This window comes from Triturus cristatus, chromosome 8 (assembly GCF_964204655.1).
Source record: "Triturus cristatus chromosome 8, aTriCri1.1, whole genome shotgun sequence".
Lineage (NCBI taxonomy): Eukaryota > Metazoa > Chordata > Amphibia > Caudata > Salamandridae > Triturus > Triturus cristatus.
Window position 1 is genome coordinate 264,235,813 of NC_140591.1, and position 19,093 is coordinate 264,254,905.

Genomic DNA, 19,093 nt, shown 5'->3' on the forward strand with positions numbered 1-19,093 from the left:
AAAACCAAAGGAAATGATGGACGGAGTGTTGAACATTGCAAGCACTCACCCCCAGTCAATTGATCTGGGTTTAATCCACCACCGTTCTTTGGCCCACTCTGCCACCCCAGTTCAGACATTGCCATATCCAAATGAGTCTGACCCTGTGCCTCATGGGAACAGTCCAGCCCGAACTGCCAAGCCATGTCTTCCCTGGACCGGAAACAAGCTTCCTAGGACCGGGGATGCGCCAGGCAATGAAGTCCAAGACACTCTTGTTGTCTCAAACATCTTTAATTCAACCTAATATTTCCCATAAGTTAATAGCTCATACAGCTCAGCCAATGCGTTTCGTTCTCCCAAGAACTTCATCAGGGTTTAAGTAAAGCGAAAGCTCAACTCATTATGTAGCAAAAATCCAATGTAAGTGCTCCAGTATATTGCACTGGATGCAAAGGGAATTCCCAGGGCTAAGCCAGGCCTGAAAGCACAGATCCGTTCCGTCAGGCCAAATGTCCGCGTCTGAGCAAACTCTACCACTGTTGTTCAGTGCCAAAGTGCAAGCGCCCCCTTTGTAAATTGTTGTTATTCATTGGTGTTTCCATGATTGGCTTTTTTGATTTACTAGTCAGTCCCTAGTACAGTGTGCTGTGTGCGCCCAGGGCATGTAAATCAAATGCTGCTAGTGGGCTGCAGCACTGATTGTTCCGCCCACAGGAGCAGCCTGTAAATGTAAATCTCGCCTGCCATTGCAGAGCCTGTGTGCAGTCTAGTACTGCCATGTCGACCTGGCGGGTGTACCCACTTGCCGGGCCCAACATTCCCTTTTCTTACATGTTAGTCACCCCTAAGGTAGGCCCAAGGTACCCCTGTGGGCAGGGTGCAGTGTATGTGAAAGGTAGGACATGCCCTGGAACGTGTGTCATATCCCGACAGTGAAATACTGACAATTTCGTTTTTCACTATTGCAAGGCTACCTGTTCGCATAGGATAGAATGGGGTTTTTGTTTATAACATCTTATAACATAACTGCCCCTGGGAACAAGGTTGGAAAATAATGTTTGATATGACTGAACTCAGAATGTTAAAACGCATCTTTTAGTGAGGGTGATTTTTACATTCTGTGCTTGAAAATACCACTTTTAGAAAGTAGGTATTTTCTTGCTTAGCCATCCAGTATGCCTCTGCCTGATTTGTGTAGTGCATGTCTGGCTTTTGGATCGCAGGGGCTGTGGAGGAGCAGTGGCTCCAGAAAGCCTGATGAGTCAGGGCTGGGCTGAATAGAACTGGGCTGCATTTAGAGTAGGGCGAGGAGATTTCCTTTCACCTGAATGGGCCTGGTCTGCCTAGGACAATGCTGTCTCCACCTCCTGCCAGGAAGCTGCACCAGAGAGGACAGAAACGGTTTTCACCAAGCACAGGGCTTCTCTGCCGCCAGAGAACTAAGGATTTTGTAGTATAAATATTGGGACCCAGACCCAAGAACTTTAGATCACTTCTGGGAATCAAGAAGAGCCGTAGAAGCTGAGGAGGACTACTGCCCCTGTGCTGTTTGCTGTCTGGGGTTGGCCTGCAGAGGCTACTTGCTGCCAAGGATAGGAGAAAGGAATTTGCTGTTTGCTGTGTCCCCTGCTTGAGGAAGATCTCCAAGGTCTTGAATTGAGCTTGCCCCCTGTGTGCCAGGCCTCAGGAACATCAAAGACCTCACCAAACTTCTGGACACCGTTTCTGGAACCGCTGGTTTCAGTTGCCTGGAGGAGAAAAGGGTAACCGACTCGGTCATTGAGTCAGTCGCAGGATTCTGTGTCCTGAAGGCACCGTAGAGGGCACATCCTTGTTTCGCAATGCAACCCTGGTCTCACCGACTCTGTCAAAAAGCCGCTGCTTGCACCGCGTCCTGTGGGCATCGCACTCCAAAACGCTCTGCTACACACTGCACTGATGTCACCGACTCCGTCGCTGCCCGACTCGAACATCGACCGGCTCCGTCGCCGCATCGTGACCTGCCAGCACCGCATCGAGCACTGCCTCACCCTGCAACGCAAGCCTTGGTCTCACCGACTCCGTCAATGAGCCACTGCCTGCTCTGAGCCGTGAGGACACCGAACGCTGCAATGCTTCCATCTGACATCGCAACAGCGACGGTTGACCCAGACCGGCTCGTACCATTGTGTCAGCCGCAACAACAAAAGGTACTGTATCCGAGTCTGTTGACGCTTTTGCTAAGCCGTATCGACGCGGTTGGCTGGAACTGCTAGACTCTGTCGTATTCAGTATCGCGGTAGCCCCGAACGGAGCTACCGAGTCAGAGGAACTGTATTTTCACGTTTTTCCTGCAATTTAAAGGTTATTTTGAACAGTAACTATTTTATTTTTAGTATTGTATGTTGGATTTTTGTCGTTTTTGGTCTTGTTGGTTTAGATAAAGTTTACTTATTTTTCAAAACTGGTGTGGTGTCCATTTGTAGTATTTTTTACTGTATTACTGTATGTGTTAACAATGCTTTACACACTGCCTCTGAGATAAGCCCGTCTGCTCGTGCCAAGTTACCAAGGGAGTGAGCAGGGTTTTATTTTAGAAGGGTCCCTTCTTGGACAAAGGTACCTACCTCTGCCAACTAGAGACCCTCATTTCTAACAGTTTTCTTAAGATCTTCCATGGCCAGTAAGAGAGTTGCTTCAGTGCTGTATCCGGGTCCCAAACCAGCTTGGGTCTGGTGCAGTAGATTATGGGTTTCCAGAAAATCAGTTACATAACCGTTGACCCGCTTCTCTAAGATCTTACTGACACCTGGGAGCAGAGATATTAGTCTGTAGGTCTCTGCCTTGTCAGGATCTAGGTAGGTATTTTTAATTAGCAGACTAATAATCGCAAGCTTCCAGGCGTCATGGACTTGTCTGCTTTCCAGCAATAAGTTATACGTGGTGCTTAACGCAGGTTACATTATATCTCCTCCCTTCAACACAATATTTATAGGAGCTGCATCCAAGTGGTGCTAGACTTAACTGTTTGCTACTTCCCAAACACTTTTACTGCTTAGTTGAGGGAAAGTCGAAAGAGTTGGTGAGACTTAACTATGTGGTAGGCCGTCATTAGCAGCAGAATGCTAGTCTGGGCCACCTACCAAGAAAACATTGGCACGCTCCTTGCAACGTTCCTCGGAGGGGGAAGGGCCAGCTCCAGCCACTTTAGGTTTCAGAAAGGAATTTACAATTGCGTAGATTTCTTTGGAGGCTTGTGAGTACTAGGAGATCCTATGACTAAGAACCGCTAGCCTAGCCTGCCTGATTGTATGCTGATATTTTGTTCAATTTATTTTTATAAATGACCTTACTCTCTTTGTCGTATTGTGCCCTCTATTTTCTTTCCTCTCTCTTGCATTCCTTCTTTAGCTCCCTGATCTCTGGTGTAAAACATGAAACACCGGTACTGGTTCGGGAGGACTTCTGAAATTTTCTTGGTATCAGTGCTTCTAAAAACGACTCCATCCATTCCTTAAAAACCCGGTACACGGTATTAACATCACCGTCCTGACTCCGACCTGAGACCTACAATGCCTCTAACCAGCGTGTAATGTCAAGTTTAGACCACTGTCTGGTCAGTTTGGTGCGTGGGGCACTAGGTATTGATAATCCTATTCTTGTGAGGGAAAACCCAAGCAGTAGATGATCAGACAAAAGTACAGGTTTGGAGTCCTTTACCACCAAATTGGTCAAGTTGGTAAAAATAAGGTCCAATATAGGTCCTTTATTGTGTGTAAGGAGTGTAACTAATTGTGCTAGCTGAATTGCTTTTAGATTGTGTTTAAGTTTTAGTACTTGTGTGCAGGTGTTATCATCCAAACTAATGTTTTGGTCGCCCAGACGAGTTTTATTGTATTTTCTATATTGCAACATGTATACAGCGCTTACTATCACTGTGTGTGGCTCTGAAGCAGTTACATACATGGGTAGCACCCTTGACTTTGTAGGGTGTGTGTTTGGTTGTGTGTTGTGTTGTAAAGGAAGTTGCGGCGGTAGTGTAGAAGACGGTTTATTAGATCTCTGTAACAAGTAAGTAAATAGATAGATAAGCCCCAACAGGAGCAGCATCCTTGCTGAATAGCCCATATCTTCAAATGAAACTCAATACAAACACGCTAAACATGCTACATGGCCTCACACACTGGTTGATCAGCAGGGACTTGGAACACTAGGGAAGATGTATTAAGTTAGAACATGATCTGTTGCCTGTGTTCAAATCAAGTGAGGAAAGTGTTTCCATGTCCTGCATGATGACCACACGACTAATTCTGTCTACACTCAAGATATTGGCTTTTCTAAATTTTTTTACTAACACTGCTAAAAAAAAAAAAAAAAAAAATACTTCAAGCTGTAGTATCCCGCATCAAATTTGTCGCAACTATGCAGTTGCGTTGGGAATGGGATGCATACATCAACGATCTCACCAGCAATAGCATCGCATATATAAGCCTCAGGAGCGTATGGACGTTGGACGTGCCTAGCGAAAAACTCTTACTGCGGGTTATTCAGGCAATGCAAATAACGATACTCCTAGCTCATGCGCAGCGCCGTCACTACTGCAACTCACCCAATATCCCTGCCCTGCACCTTCAGAGCTGCCCGCCTGAGGTGAGTCAGTGCGGTGCCTGAGATCATTAAACCAGACCCCACCCTTCAACCAGCCGCCATCTTAGAACAGGAGTCATGTTCGTTACACCAACTCAAAATATCAAAGCACATAATACAGTTCAATAAACAAAATATCTGTAAAAACATAATTTTTAACACATGTATTTTTGTGGAATACTTTACAAAAATGCTACCATTCAGTAGTTTGATTGTGTACCTTCATAATTATACTCAAAAAGGTTTCACACTGAACAAAACAAATATACTCAAAATACTCTCTGAAATTTCACAGAAATAAATACGGCGTGTATTAAATCGCTTAAATGAACTCATTTAAAGATGTCCGCCTTATTCTAAGTAAAACGGAGGGATGTCTGTGTATCCGGAAGTGCGTCATCTTGCAGAGTTCTGAGCTCTGTTTTTTATCTGTCACTCTCCGATGTGCGGTTTATCCCGATTCCCGAGTCTGAATGGGGAGTGTGCGCTGGGCTTTCGGTTGCGGGGCATGGACCCCCGGGCGCGCACAGTGGCTTCTGGCCGCTCGCTGTGTGCAACCAGAAGAGAAGCTACGGATCGGACAATTTGTGTTCACTCGGGATGCCAAAGCCGCCATGGTACACGCACTGCCAAGTTCAGTACTTGCTTATATGTAGCATTGTGCAGTAATGTCATACAAGACGCTGTTCAGTTCTGGTGCCCAATTCACTTTTCTCTTACTGGCGCATAATGAAAATTAAAGTGCACATTAAAGCAAAGTGATGTCCTGAGCCATTATGCCCCCATTTAAAGTGTACAATCCAATTAAGTGATCCTGTATTGCACAAGTTAAAGGATGCTCTCAGATTTTAAGAGTGCGTCTTAGCCGCCATACATGCCAACGTTTGGAAACAAAAGGAGGGAGAGCTAAAAAAAAAATAATAATAGTGGAATTTGTTTTCCTACTGACTTGTATTGAAGTTGGGCCAACTTCAGACAGGAGACAGCTAAAATAAAGTCGTTTTTTAAAAAAATCAGTCTCCCGTCAGAATCGGGTCTTTAGGCATGTATGGTCTTGACATATTTTAGAACTTGTAATACCTCCCACAATTTATCAAGTTTGAAAAGAAAACAAGGTGTCACAAAAACACGCGTTTAATAGAAGTAAATTGAATTAAAAGTAACAAACGGCAAGAGAGTTGGTCCTCGAATCGTAACCTAGTAACTTATTTAGGATTTTATTCTTGACGTCTCTGTTGGCAGCTCATTAATTCGTGTATGGCTGCCATCTATAAAGACAATATTGATTTATTGGCACTCACATATATACAGTGGGTGGTGCGTAGGTGTAAATATTTTTTTTGTGGCGGCTTTCCAAAGAAGCCAGTGTTAATACGTAAATAGGGGACATACTAAAAGGATAATTGGGGATGATGGGCTGCATTCTTTAAGTGTCCACGAATGGCAGTGCAGTTTAATGCATTCATGTACACAGAGAACAGTCACTCTCTTTGCAGAATTTGTTACCCTGTACAGGATGCGTGTGTTGATGGTTTTACTACAGAGTCTGAACAGTTCACACTTTTTAACCATTGAAATGTTGGTGGAAAAGTCACTCAACCAAGTAATTGCTTTCTTTTACCAATATCTGAAATTATGTTATTTTTATGCTTGCATGATCTATCCCGATGGTCACATACCCTATTCATTTTCCATTACCTTGCTGGTAAACAGTCACACAGTGTGCCTTTTGGAATATTTTCCCCAATGGATGAAATGTGATGTTTTACCTTGTATGATATGATGATTTATTCCATTGTGCATTCTTGGTGATTGCATACCGGCGGATTGCAAACATCTGCAATACCACTGTTTTCAGAGGTAGTAGATGCATATACTGTAAAAATTATCTGGTAAACAAGGTGATGTATGTTTCGGTTAGGAAAATGGACATAACTATTTTCTTCATGTGGAATTATAATTGCTAAATAACTGCTACATATCACAGAAAGAGGGTTTTACACTGACAATCCAAATTTGTAATGTCCAGTCATGGGTGTCAAATGGTAATAACATTTATTTGATAAAAAAAGGTGATATATGTTTCAGTTAGGAAAATGGGCATAATTGTTTTCTTCATGTGGTATTATAAGTGCTAAATTACAGATACATATCACAGGAAGAGTGCGTTACATATTGCTTTAGGGATAATGTGCATCGACATTTTCTACATTGAGGATTATGGGTGTTAAACGGCTGTTAGATATACCTGTCACTGTATTTTCAATATTCCTGTGAGAAAATACGAATTAGCTATTTTACAAATGGGGACTATAGGCTTCAAGTGGCTGTTAAATTTACTTGCTACTGTGTTCCAATGTTTCCTCTTCTGAAAATAGGAATGCCAAATTTTTACATGACGTTGATGGGTAGTAAATAACTGTTACATATCCCAGGCACATTGTTTTACTCATTCTGCTTGAGATAATGGGCATAACGATTTTTTACTTGGGATGTTGGGGATAAATGGCTGACATAATCTTGTTATGATTTCAATGGAGAAACAGTAATTTGCTATATTACGTATGGAGTATTGTGGCCTTTAAAGGGCTATTGAATGACTTTTTCACTATGTTATAAAGATTTCTGTTGTAAAAATGGAACTAGGTATGGGGGATTATGTGTAATGGCTGCTAAATATTTCTGGCAATATTTTCCCGATTGATTTACGTAAAAAAGTAATTAGCTATTTTACGCCTGGTAGATTATGGGCTTCAAAGAACTGTTGAATACATTTGCCACAATGCTCTAATGCTCCAGTTGGGAGAATGGGACTGGCTTATTTTTACATGTGGGTTGTGTGGTAAATGGCTGTTGTATGTCCTGACCATAATTTTCTAATTATGTCTCTTACAATATGGGTATAGATATTTTCTGCTGGGCAGGAGATGGTTGTTAAATGGCTGTTACCTACACCTGATATGGTATTTTCAGGATTCCTTTGACGATGTGCTAATAGATCGCTTCTGCATAAAGGATTATGGACCTTATCACGAGTACAGCAGTCCATAGGAACTCCGTGCTCGCGGTGGCGATCCGGCCACCGCCACACTGCGGGCCTGCCCGCAGTATGATTAGTGTGGCAGGCAGACAGCCACGGGATCCTGCTGTGGTCACGCAGCGGTCAGGGAGCTGCAATATGCTGGTGGTGCCGCTGCGACACCACAGAGTGTATCACGAGTGACCTGTCCGCTGCCCCTTTCATGGTGGTGAGCCCGCCACAAAAAGGGTGGCGAAGAGGCAAATAAGGGGGCCCTAAAATAGCCCCCTGCTGCGCCTGGGACAACATGTGACCCTCCCCGGATTTGCACCCCAAGTTCCTGCACGGTGTAGTATGCATGCCACACTGTGCAGGAATGTGCAGTCAGCGCTCTCACAACGGCGTTCTGCATGTTAGGCTCTCCCATGAGTCTAACAGGCCACCACTGTCAAACTGCCGCTGCAACACCCTCCCGCCCTGGATTACACTCGTAATCTGGCGGGCGGGTGTATCACAGCCTTGTTTGACCTCCAGAAGATGGCGCAGTGGTGTTGCTGCTGGAGGAGTGCCAAAGTCCAAATAAGACCCCATATGTTATAAAGGGGCGTTGCATACATGTCACTGTATTCTAAAGGTTCCCATTAGGAAAATTGGGGAAATATGATTTTTACAAGGAGGACATGGACAGTTAATGGCTGTTACATATCTTTGGCACAATGTTTCACTTATTCCACTTGGGATAATGTTTTTTTTACATTTTCTGCAAGGGGGATGATAGGTGTTAAATGCACATTGAACATACCTGGTAATATCTTTTACTCGTTTCTGTAGAGAAATGCCCAAAATGAATTTCTATATGTGAGATTAGGGTATGAAATGGCCTCTGGACATATCTGGTGCTTTATTTGACTTTTTCAGTTAGCAAAAATTGTAATATACATTATATTTATTTATGATTATTGTGTTTTATTGGAATTGATATAGTGCATTCTTACTGTATGCATAGGCCAGAGCATTTTCTGGATTGTCAAGTAAGCAATTGCTGCATGCATGTTATTTATATAGCACTTCAAGGTCATACAGCGCTTAAGTTTGCATGAAATCTGTGGGTGTACTTTGGTTTATTGTTTAAAGGGTGTTGGTTGTAGGTTTTCCCTAAAGGCAATGTATCATGAATATCAAATCCAAAATATTGTGCAAATGTAATATCATGGTAAAAAAAATATGATTAAAAAAATATTGAAAAAGCAGATATTGATGGTAAGTATGTACATAATATTGATTTTTAAAGTTTTATAGTTTATTTGTGAGAGGTTATTTGTTTATTATATGCATGTGAAAAATTTTGCATTTACCATATCTAATATTAATTGATTGATAGAAATTGTAAAAAAATGAACTATTGGATTTCAAGAACGTGCTGTTCATTATTAGCTGTTGCGAATAATAATTTGATTTTTAATTGTTTTTAATTATATTTTATGTACAAGTTAAATTATTTGTGTTTATCTGAAATATTCATTTTGAATATAAAGTATGTATGTTTTTAGACATAACATTAAAAATGATAATTAGGTTTCACATTTATATAATTACATTCATTTATATATTAGCATTTTCCTCAGTTTTTTAAGGGCAAGGGTCATTAGAGGTGGGGAAACCAAAGAATGACGATTCTCCAATTATTATGCAGAGAGAATCTTGATTTCATTAAAGACATAAGGAGGCTAGCATTATGCAATTACTTTTATTTGCTGCCCAAACATGCAGCCCTTTAAAGAATGTTATTACTTCATAAACAAAAGAACATTAGCAACATAACAAGTATGTAGTCCTGGTTACGATCATCCTCTTGGACTGCGATGACACAGCAACATGAACTTGAGACTCCAGAAAATCCGGTTAGTCTTTGGTATCTGAGAGGAAGCAAAGAGATCGAGTAGTAATAAAAGGAATAAATCCCTAGATAAATCTTGTACAAAAAAACGTAATATTCTTAATAACAAATGCATAAGTATTAAATCAACCCAAACCTCTCTGGGAGAGGAGGGTGGGATAATGCTAGCCTCCTTATGTCTTTAATGAAATCAAGATTCTCTCTGCATAATAATTGGAGAATCGTCATTTCATTACAAGACCGGAGGCTATCATTATGCATGTTTAAAGCCATGTAGAGCTACAGAGCTAACATGCTCTATTGGTCTCAAGTAAAACTTAGAGAAAGTACTTGCGTTAGACCAATCTGCTGCTTTAAGTATTTCGGGAAGGGAACCTCCTCCCCAAAATACTTTGCTAGCCATAGCGCCTCTGGAGGAGTGAGCTCCGAATCTAGACCGATGCACTCCAGCTTCCAGCATAATAGAGTGGATCCATCTTGATAGGGTAGCAGACGAAACAGGTTTAAAAGGGTTAACATAAGATAAAAGAAGTTGGTCGTAGCCAACAGGTCTTAAAGGAGTAATTTTATTTTCATAACATTTCATACAATTAACCACACATAGTTTTTCGCATTCCTGGAAGGTAGGATAGAAGATGGATTCAGACATAGTTTTCGTTCTTTTCCAAATATCAAAATGAACGCCTTCACAGGAGTAAAATCTATTAGAAACCTCTAGTGCTCTAATATCGGATACCCTTCTAAAGGAAATCAAGCATAAAAGAGTAGCTAGTTTCATAGATAATCTCTTAAGGGATAGGGAACTATTGGTAGGCCATGAGATGAAAAGATTAAAAATAAGATTAACATCCCAAAGGGATTGATAACAGGCCTTGGGAGGTCTCCTTAGACGAATGCCCTTCATAACTCTTTTAATAAGCGAGTTGCTACCAATTGCAAGATTGTTAATAAGAGAGTGACCAGATGAAATTGCTGATCTATAGCAATTGATGGTCCTAAAGGAGAGACCTAGGCCAAAAAGATAAGCAAGGTAATTAGCTATATGTTGGAGAGGGCAGTGAACGGGATCCAGATCCCTTTCCAGGCACCAACTAGACCATTTTCCCCAAATGCCTCTGTATCATTTCCTGGTTCGTGGAGCCCATGAGTCTTCCAATAAGCTTTTAGCTTCTCCCGAAAGGTCAGGATATCTTCCTGAATTCCTGATATCCTCCAAACAAGAAGGTTCATCTTCCCTTCTAGAACTAAAGGATGTTCTTCTCCGTCTGGGCCCAAGAGTAGGTTCAAGGATGAATTAGTTGAGGAAAATCCACCGCCAATTCCATTACTCCCGGAAACCAAACCTGGGACTTCCAAAAAGGAGTTATCAGGATGATTGAGCAAGGTTCGAGTATGACCTTCCACAAGAGTCTCTGAATCATTGAAAAGGGGGGAAAGGCGTAAGCTCTGATTCCACTCCAGACTTGGCGAAGGCATCTATTCCCGAGGCATGTGGGTCTGGCCTCCAACTGAAGTATCTCGGTACTTGGTGGGTTAATCTGCTGGCAAACAGGTCTAAATGGATTGGACCCCAAAGTTTCTGGATCATAGAGAAGATCTCGGGATTCAATTTCCAATCGCTCGAATCGTGAAGGAATCGAGAATTCCAGTCTGCCCTAAAATTTTCTGATCCGGGAATAAATTCCGCTCTCAATGTTATTTTCTGATTCCAGCAAAAATACCAAATTCGTTTGGCAATATCTGAGAGATTTTTCGATCTCGCCCCACCAAGGCGATTTATATAAGAGACAGCTGAGAAGTTGTCTAAACGGATTAGTGTATTTGAGTTTTTCAGCTGCTCTTTGAAGCTCATCAGAGCATTCAGAGCTGCTAACATTTCTAGCGAGTTTATGTGGAGGGATTGTTCTTCTATGGACCATCTCCCTCCAGTCTCTATATTGTTTAGGCGAGCACCCCAACCGCGGTTGCTTGCATCCGATTCTAGAGTAAAATCTGGAACATTCCCGAAAATGGCTTTTCCGTTCCAGGATTGGAGATTTTTCAGCCACCAATGAAGGTCCTCCTTCGCGTCTTCCGAAAGAGGTAGGGAGTCCTCGTACCAAAGGCCTTTCCTCAGACCCAATGCTTTTAGTCTTTGAAGACCCCTGTAGTGAACAGGACCGGGAGAGATAGCTTGGATAGAGGATGAGAGGAGTCCAAAAACTCTGGCTAGATCTTTTAAATGAATATGATCTTTGGAAAGGGTGAGGGAAACTTGTTTTTTTATTTTGGTAACTTTCTTGTGAGGAAGAATCAGGTTTGACTTGATGGTATTCACATTGAATCCTAGGAATTCTAATTCCTGAGATGGGATCAGAATAGATTTCTCGGAATTTACAATGAATCCCAGATCTTGACGGAGATCCATGGTCATTTTCAAATGTTTCAGAATCTCTAATTTGTCTTGAGACATAATGAGGATATCGTCTAGACAGATTATTAAACGGATTCCTCTCTCTCTGAGGTGGCTGACTACAGGACGAAGCACCTTGGTGAAGCACCAAGGGTCTGAAGAAAGACCGAAGGGAAGACATTGGAATTCGAAGAGATTCCCTTTCCAGGTGAATCTGAGGTATGTGCGAAAATCCTCGTGCATAGGGATGGTAAAATAAGCATCCTTCAGATCCAGCTTTACCAACCAATCCTTTTCTTGTAATATATCTCTCAGAAGGTGTATACCTTCCATTTTGAAATGTCTGTAAGTTAGAAATTGATTTAAGGATTTTAAGTTTATGACGGGACGCCAGCCCTTGTCCTTCTTTTTCACAAGGAAAATAGTACTTAGAAAACTTTTTGACATTTCTGAAAGCGGAATCTTTAAAATTGCTCCTTTTTCTAACATTTGTTGAACCTCTGATTCTAATAAATTCGAATTCTCTTTGTCTAGAATAATCTCTTTGGGAAACTTTTCCTGGAAAGGATCTAGAAAGAAGTGTTTTTTGAACCCGGTCACGGTCTCTAGAACCCATGGGTCTTTGGTGATTCGGAGCCAATTTTGAACAAAATATTTCAGTCTTCCTGCTACTTGACAAGGAACGGAGTAAGTTTGGCTTACCTTGGAAAGACTGGTTTGTGAAATTCGATCTTCCGCCACGGGCTATTGAACCCCTTCCTCTTTGGGGGTAGAAGTTGGAGCGTGATCCTCTGTAGGGGCGACTCTCTCTTGATTCATGAGGGAAGAATGGGGACTTGTAGTAGCCGCGGCTGGCAGGTAGTCCCCTTCTGCCAACCCTTCCAAAAAGTGGACGTCCACCAAAGACTCTACGGATATTAGATTGAGCTCTACTAAAAGCATTAAAAGTGGCTACGTATTTACCTAGGGATTTTACGAAGTTGTCACCAAATAAAAAACCTTTGGTGTCGCCCAGATCTTCTTTATAAGAGAGGTCGGCGAGTTTAGGGTTCATTCTTAGAAGAACTGCTTTTCTTCGTTCGGTAATTAGGTTGGCGTTGGCGTTGCCAATAAGGCATATTGCGCGTTGCGCCCAGCCTCTTAATAGATCAGAATTGATAGATGTATTATTAGCTCTTGCCTGTTCGGTCATATCCAAGATTTTGGATATTGGACCCATAGCGTCCAGAAGCTTGTCTTGAGCTTGTTTCAAGCATTTCTCAATTCCCTTTCTAGGGTCTCTTCCTGATTTAAAAAGGAAGGAGATTAGGTCTGGGTCGAGGTTAGGTGTAGTACAGATTTTATCCTCCGTGGAGGGTCTGGGACATTCATTTCGCAACAAATTTCGTGTATTTATGTCAAGAGGCTTTCTGACCCATTTAGATATATATTTTCCTACGTGGTCCATAGGCCACCATTCAGTGCTTCGAGGGTGGCGAATGGTAGTAGGATTAAACATCTCCTCCCCACGGGGGTCTTTAACACTGAGGGAGGATGTTGAGGCTTGGTCTAAGTCCTCATCAAGGTTTTCAAGGGTATATTTAGGGTCAAACACAAATTCGTCAAAGTCCTCTTAGTCTGTTATTTCATCATAGTAGTCTTTAAAATAATCTTTTGTCCCGTAAAGGGTACCGCTTTCTATCATGCCGCTATGGGCACCCATTCTCTCTGCCTCAAGGAATTGAGGTCTAGCTATTGTGTCGCTATGGGCACCAAAATCTTTTGTAGCGTGAGAGCTACCATATCTTTAGGCATTGATAGATGCCTCCGAAATATGTTTTCTTTTTTGGGAAGCTTTTCCCTTACTTTGAGTCCCAGAGGTGGAAGGCGATTCTCCATCCGAGAGTGAGAAATAAATCTCCTCAGGAGGGGAAGGCCTTTTCCTTTTAAAAAGAGCAGCATCCACTGCTACTTTAATTGATGATTTTACTTCTTTATCAATAAGCCTCTTAAGGTTATCATCCAGAGCTTCCTTTGTTGAAATTTGTGAAGGATTTCCATCAGAATCCATCGTTAATCAATAATTAAGTAAAGAGTAAAATGCCCAAATGAATTAAAGTAGTTTGAGGGTGGCCTACCCAGACTAAGAGGAAAAGATAGCCGATTTAAGGCTTTAGTAAGCGATTGAATAGTAAGTAAACTGAGCTGACTGTTCAGTTTTAATTAAAATGCTTGAATTAAAAAAGGGCCCTAGGTGGCAGTATTGTCCAAGCAAAAACCTCACGTCGTCGTGTAGAGTGGCTCCGAAATGAATTATGGCTCCAAGATCTGTCAAATTGCACTCGGCAGTTAACAAACCGGAAGAAAGGTTAGCGCGAGGAGGAGACGCTACGTAGAGACGTGCTCCGATGTGAAGACGCGTGAAGAGACGTGCTTGGTTAAGCACTGTGCGCGAGGGAGACGCTGGGCTACGGAGCGAGGATGCACTCCCGTGTCTCGAGATCTAAGTTGTAACGAGACACGGGAGAGCGCGTTTGAAATTTCGACAAACCTCAAGAATGGTGAGAGGCTAAGCATATAAAATATCAGATGACATTGAACGCCTATAAGACATAAGTCAATGTAATCTAAAATGGTTGTTAATGCTAGTGGGCAAATTGTACGAATGACGGTCCGTTAACATTAATATATAAAAGACACGTTTAGGTGTATAATAGTAAACAAAAGAAGGTCAGTAAAGGGGTAGAACCGCCATAAATTGGCAGGTAATGTGACAAACAAGGATTGTAATTGGTATAACATCGTTCAGTCCTAATTACATATAATATTACTCTATACAAGACATATAGAAGCCAAAACAATGTAAAATATTGAAATATTGTATCAAGGAATATACATATATCATGGATAATAAGGATAGGAGCAAAAAGGTACTTAGCTGTGTCAGGGCAGCAGACAAAAGATGGCAGAGCCAAACCAGGATACCAGCTTGGCCTTAACAGCTAAAGCACAAGCTGAGCCTGCAAAAACATTGCCATAATGTGACAGGCTGCGGTAGAGAGGAAGTATTAGAGGTTTTAAGGGGTGCATCAGAAGACTAACCTCTTGATGGCTATGGGCATACTGTCACAGGCGGGTGTCCTCTAAAAGGCCGCTAATGTAGGAATACCCATTCAGTCACAAGTCACACAACTGATTCTGCGCCAGCACTACCCGCTTTTCATACCAGCCTGTACCAGTATCACTCTTCCACGGCACGTCTTTTCTCCCCCTGCTCTTTCTCTCCTTTTTTTTATTTATCACCGCTCCTCATGCCACATTTAGTACCCTCTTTCTTCCTAATGTGTCTCTCTCTAGTCTATCTGTACCCCTCTTTACACAACATTTTGATGACAACTGTCACCTTCTGTTGTCCTGCCTCTCTTCCTTTTTTCTGCTCTTATCTCTTGTCCTCCGATTTCTATCCCCTTCCTCACCTATTCACTCCATATATGAGGAAGGCAGTGACTTATTCTTAGTTCGGCTTAGTTCATTTTTGGCTTATGGGTTGTAAACGACCTTGAGATGAGCCGGAGCCAAGTATCAGGCTCAAGCTGTCAGTGGTGCGCCCACCATTGTGTTGGAATTTTAAATCTCATCCCACCCTCAAATATATGCATATTTCTAATGTTTGTGGATTTGAATCAAAATAGTGAATCTGCCTCCTTTATATGCACACTCTTCAATGCTGTTTTGATTGGAATTCGAATAGTGAATTTAGACCCTCAAACATACACTTTTCCCAATGCGTTGGGATTGGAGTTAGAACAGTTATTCTGTCCCCACACCAAAATGTATGCACTCTTCCCAATTTTGATAGGATTTGAGTTAGCATAGTAAATGTAAGCCTTTTCCTAAAAGAAAGATTTGTGCTTTCATAAATATTGTTAGAATTAGGGTTAGAATGGTACATTTCACCCCAGCTCCCAAATATATTTATTTTTCCGAATGTTTGCCAAACAGCAGTTTTAATAGTTTACTGGGTACTCCCATATGTTTGCGCTTTCCTCAATGTTACCAAATTATATTTTTGTAAATGTAGAATTGCAGTTAATACATTTTATTTTGATTGTTTGATTTAATTTTAGTTTGCTTTTATTGCTCTTTTAAAAAATAATTCACATTAGAATATTTAATCAAAGAACTTAAAAAAGTACAGAATTTTATTCAGTGGCTGCCGGAGTATTTAGAGTGTGTTTTGAGATATGTAGATTGTTGGTGTTTTTAAATCATTTAATATTTTCTTATATGTGTTATGTGCAAGAGTTAATATGTTTTTGTAATAATAAGTAGCCTTTTTATGAACTATTTTGTAAATCTATAACTCCAAAATGTTAAATTATTTTTCAATGTATAAAAATTGCAGATAGTATTTTTTATTTGGCAAAGTACTTTTAAATACTGTATTTTTAATAGTTACTTAATTGCATTTTTTTAGTAATATTTAGATATTAAGGGCCATATGTAGGTAAATTACATTTACCGATTCTTAAATACCGAATTTTACCGATTCGGTATTTATGAATCGGTAAATGTAATGTAGGTAAAATAATACTGAATCGGTAGGTGTCGGTATTTTAGAATCGGTATTTACCGATTCGGTAATGGCAACTGGCTTCCCATTCATTCCTATGGGCCTGGAGGCCCATAGGAATGAATGGGAAGCCAGTTGCCATTACCGAATCGGTAATGGGGGAGGCATCATCATGGCTGGCAGGGTGTCACATTGACACCCTGTTGCACCCCTGATTCGTCCATGTGTGCACATGTGGCGCACATACATGCCCTAAGGGCATGTATGTCTGCCACAGTGCACACTTCAAAGTGCACAAAAATGCTTTTTCACACCTATTCGTCATTTACCACCAACTTTTAGTTGGTGGTAAATAACGAATCCCCACACCCACGACACATTCCCCCTACATCTCATTTCAGGATTCGGTAAATTACCGAATCCTGACATGATCCCCCTACATAGCAAAAGCCTAAATACCGGTCGGTAACGGTATATTTACCGAAAATCGGCCGTTACCGACCGGTATTAGGCTACCTACATATGGCCCTTAAAGTTTTTTACAGTAATATTTAAACCCTTCATTTTTCAAAAATAGATGTTATTTTTAAATTCTATTGCTTAATTTAACATACAATTTTTTGTAGTTGATATTTACATGATATGTTAGTAGTAGGTATTGTTACCTTAATATTTTGGTAGGTTGATAGTTTTGTAATCTATATTTAAGAGTATGACCTCCTAAATAGCAACATTTAAGTGAATTGAGTGTGGATTGAAATTGAGGTGGGGGGCATGGGGAAGTGGTGGTGCATTGAATATAACAGACTGAGCCGTTCGTGCCAGTACTTCAGTTGTTTGCATGTGCAAAGTTTTTAATAGAAGTGTCTGTTGGGCACAATGTCGTTGACAGGTGGTTGACTTGCCGCTACCTTCTTGGACTCAGTATTGAGTAGCGCACTTGATGATAGCCATACTCTCGATGCCATGTTTAACTCAAAAGATCATATCTCAATTACATGAAATCTATTAACCCATTGATATCTGTAAGCCAGTTCCACTCATGCCCACTAATCTTTTGAACCAAAAAGTCCTGGAAGTGGCTGGGACATACAAATAAAAAAACAACCAAAATCATAAGTCTTGAGAAACTACTTAAAAAACTGCATAACCAGTTAGAGAGACAAACAGAAACAATGACTATACAGCACCTACATAGTAACTTTAAAACAAGCATTTGCAATGCAATAGGTCTCCCATTACTGAAAGATGAGCTATTGGCGTTACATTATTATTTGCAACGCCAATAGGTCAAACTTTCAGTAATGTGAAACCTATTGCAATGGAAATGCTTATTTAATCTTGATCTTACCTCCGGGATCCCATGGCGTTCTTCAGCAGGCCAGTGGCCTGTAAAAAAGGGCCTAAATGTTCCCCCTCCAGATGACGACATGGCTGGACGCTGCATTTAGTGTGCGTGCAAATCCTGCCTTATCAATCCCTGGTGGGTTACACTGCTACTGCTGAAAACAATGCCAATTGAGGTACCAATGGGTGAGGCGGACTGTCCTCAAGGGTCCTTTGACTTCAGTGACAGTCACTGTAACTCTATGGTGTGCTGCTTTGTAGGATTGACCACAAGACTGGCTGTAAACTTCAGAATGGATTGTGGTGGACAGGCCTTCAAGGTCAACCCACACTTGTCACTGCTAGGGTCCAAATCTGCTGGTGCAATGACAGCAGGGCTTCTAAGGTCTAGTGGGGCCTTCTAAGGTCTAGCATTGGAATGTTCTCCCTCAGGAGAGTGGTATTGTGGGCTGGTCATGAAGGCTGAACCATGATTTCTCAGTTTCAAATTTGGCTGCTCTGGCCATAGTGCCACATCCTCTCCCCCACTGAACACCGTACTACCCCACTGAGAGAAACTTGCACTGCCTTCAGCTACAGCCCTATTGTGCCTTGCAATAAACACCTTGATGCGACTCAATTCAAGTTACGCACTAGACAACAGTAATATGCTGCCTGAAGGAAAAAGTAATGTAGTGTAGTTCCTATTTCCCTTATAGGCTCTGCGCAATGGAATAATATACACTATAGTTGTGGCATAGGACTGAGGTCAGTATGCCTCTATCGAGTACATTAAACTTAATTACTTTGTGTGCCAGCTAACTCAGAGGCCACCCAAAACTCCTTGAGTAAACAAGAAGGGAGTAGTTTCTGGCAACCGCATAAATATGACAACTTTGTTTCCCTTACAATCGGAACATGTCTCAGAATCGTGGAAACAACAGATAACAGTTTCACTCAGTCAATCGTGCATGCTTAGTTACTTCATAGTTACACAGAAATAGATAGACGGGCGTTTCAATAAAAGGATTTATTAACCAGTCTTGTTTCTCGTGTAAGAGATATGAGCTGTTACAATCGCAAGACAGTATGCGAGATATAATACGTCCAGTGTAAGCAGTAAGAAGAAATAATACTGCAACAGCATTATCTTCTAGCTATGACATATATTCATATACACATACATAAATAACATAGGCTAAAAAGTGGATTCTCGTTTGATGCTTCTAAATAGTTCTACCCCAGTGTACCTAACCTAATTGTAGTACAAGGTAAGAAGTAGGTGCCATATCCTATGGT

At 41.3% G+C, this 19,093-nt stretch overlaps 2 protein-coding genes across 13 annotated transcripts in view; one reads left to right on the forward strand and one right to left on the reverse strand.

The window, feature by feature from the left end:
- Positions 1-19,093, reverse strand: part of KBTBD3 (kelch repeat and BTB domain containing 3) — a 192,674-nt gene that overhangs the window by 126,006 nt on the left and 47,575 nt on the right. Inside the window, exon 1 of one of the 5 annotated variants that reach the window (XM_085621477.1) lies at positions 4,571-4,656. The exons of 1 other annotated variant lie outside the window; for it this stretch is intronic. The gene's annotated coding sequence lies outside the window, so the exon portion shown is untranslated. Of the gene's footprint in view, positions 1-4,570; positions 4,657-19,093 lie in introns of those variants that run through there. 3 more of the 5 variants (XM_085621478.1, XM_085621475.1, XM_085621474.1) reach the window with 3 other exon arrangements.
- The window catches only part of AASDHPPT (aminoadipate-semialdehyde dehydrogenase-phosphopantetheinyl transferase), a 301,142-nt gene continuing 287,024 nt past the window's right edge, over positions 4,976-19,093 (forward strand). For all 8 annotated transcript variants that reach the window (XR_014967670.1, XR_014967671.1, XR_014967669.1 and 5 more), the window contains exon 1: positions 4,976-5,225. Coding sequence is in view for 5 of the 8 variants with exons in the window: in XM_085621482.1 (XP_085477608.1) it covers positions 5,082-5,225 (144 nt within the window). In the remaining 3 variants the exon portion in view is untranslated. The remainder of the gene's footprint in view (positions 5,226-19,093) is intronic.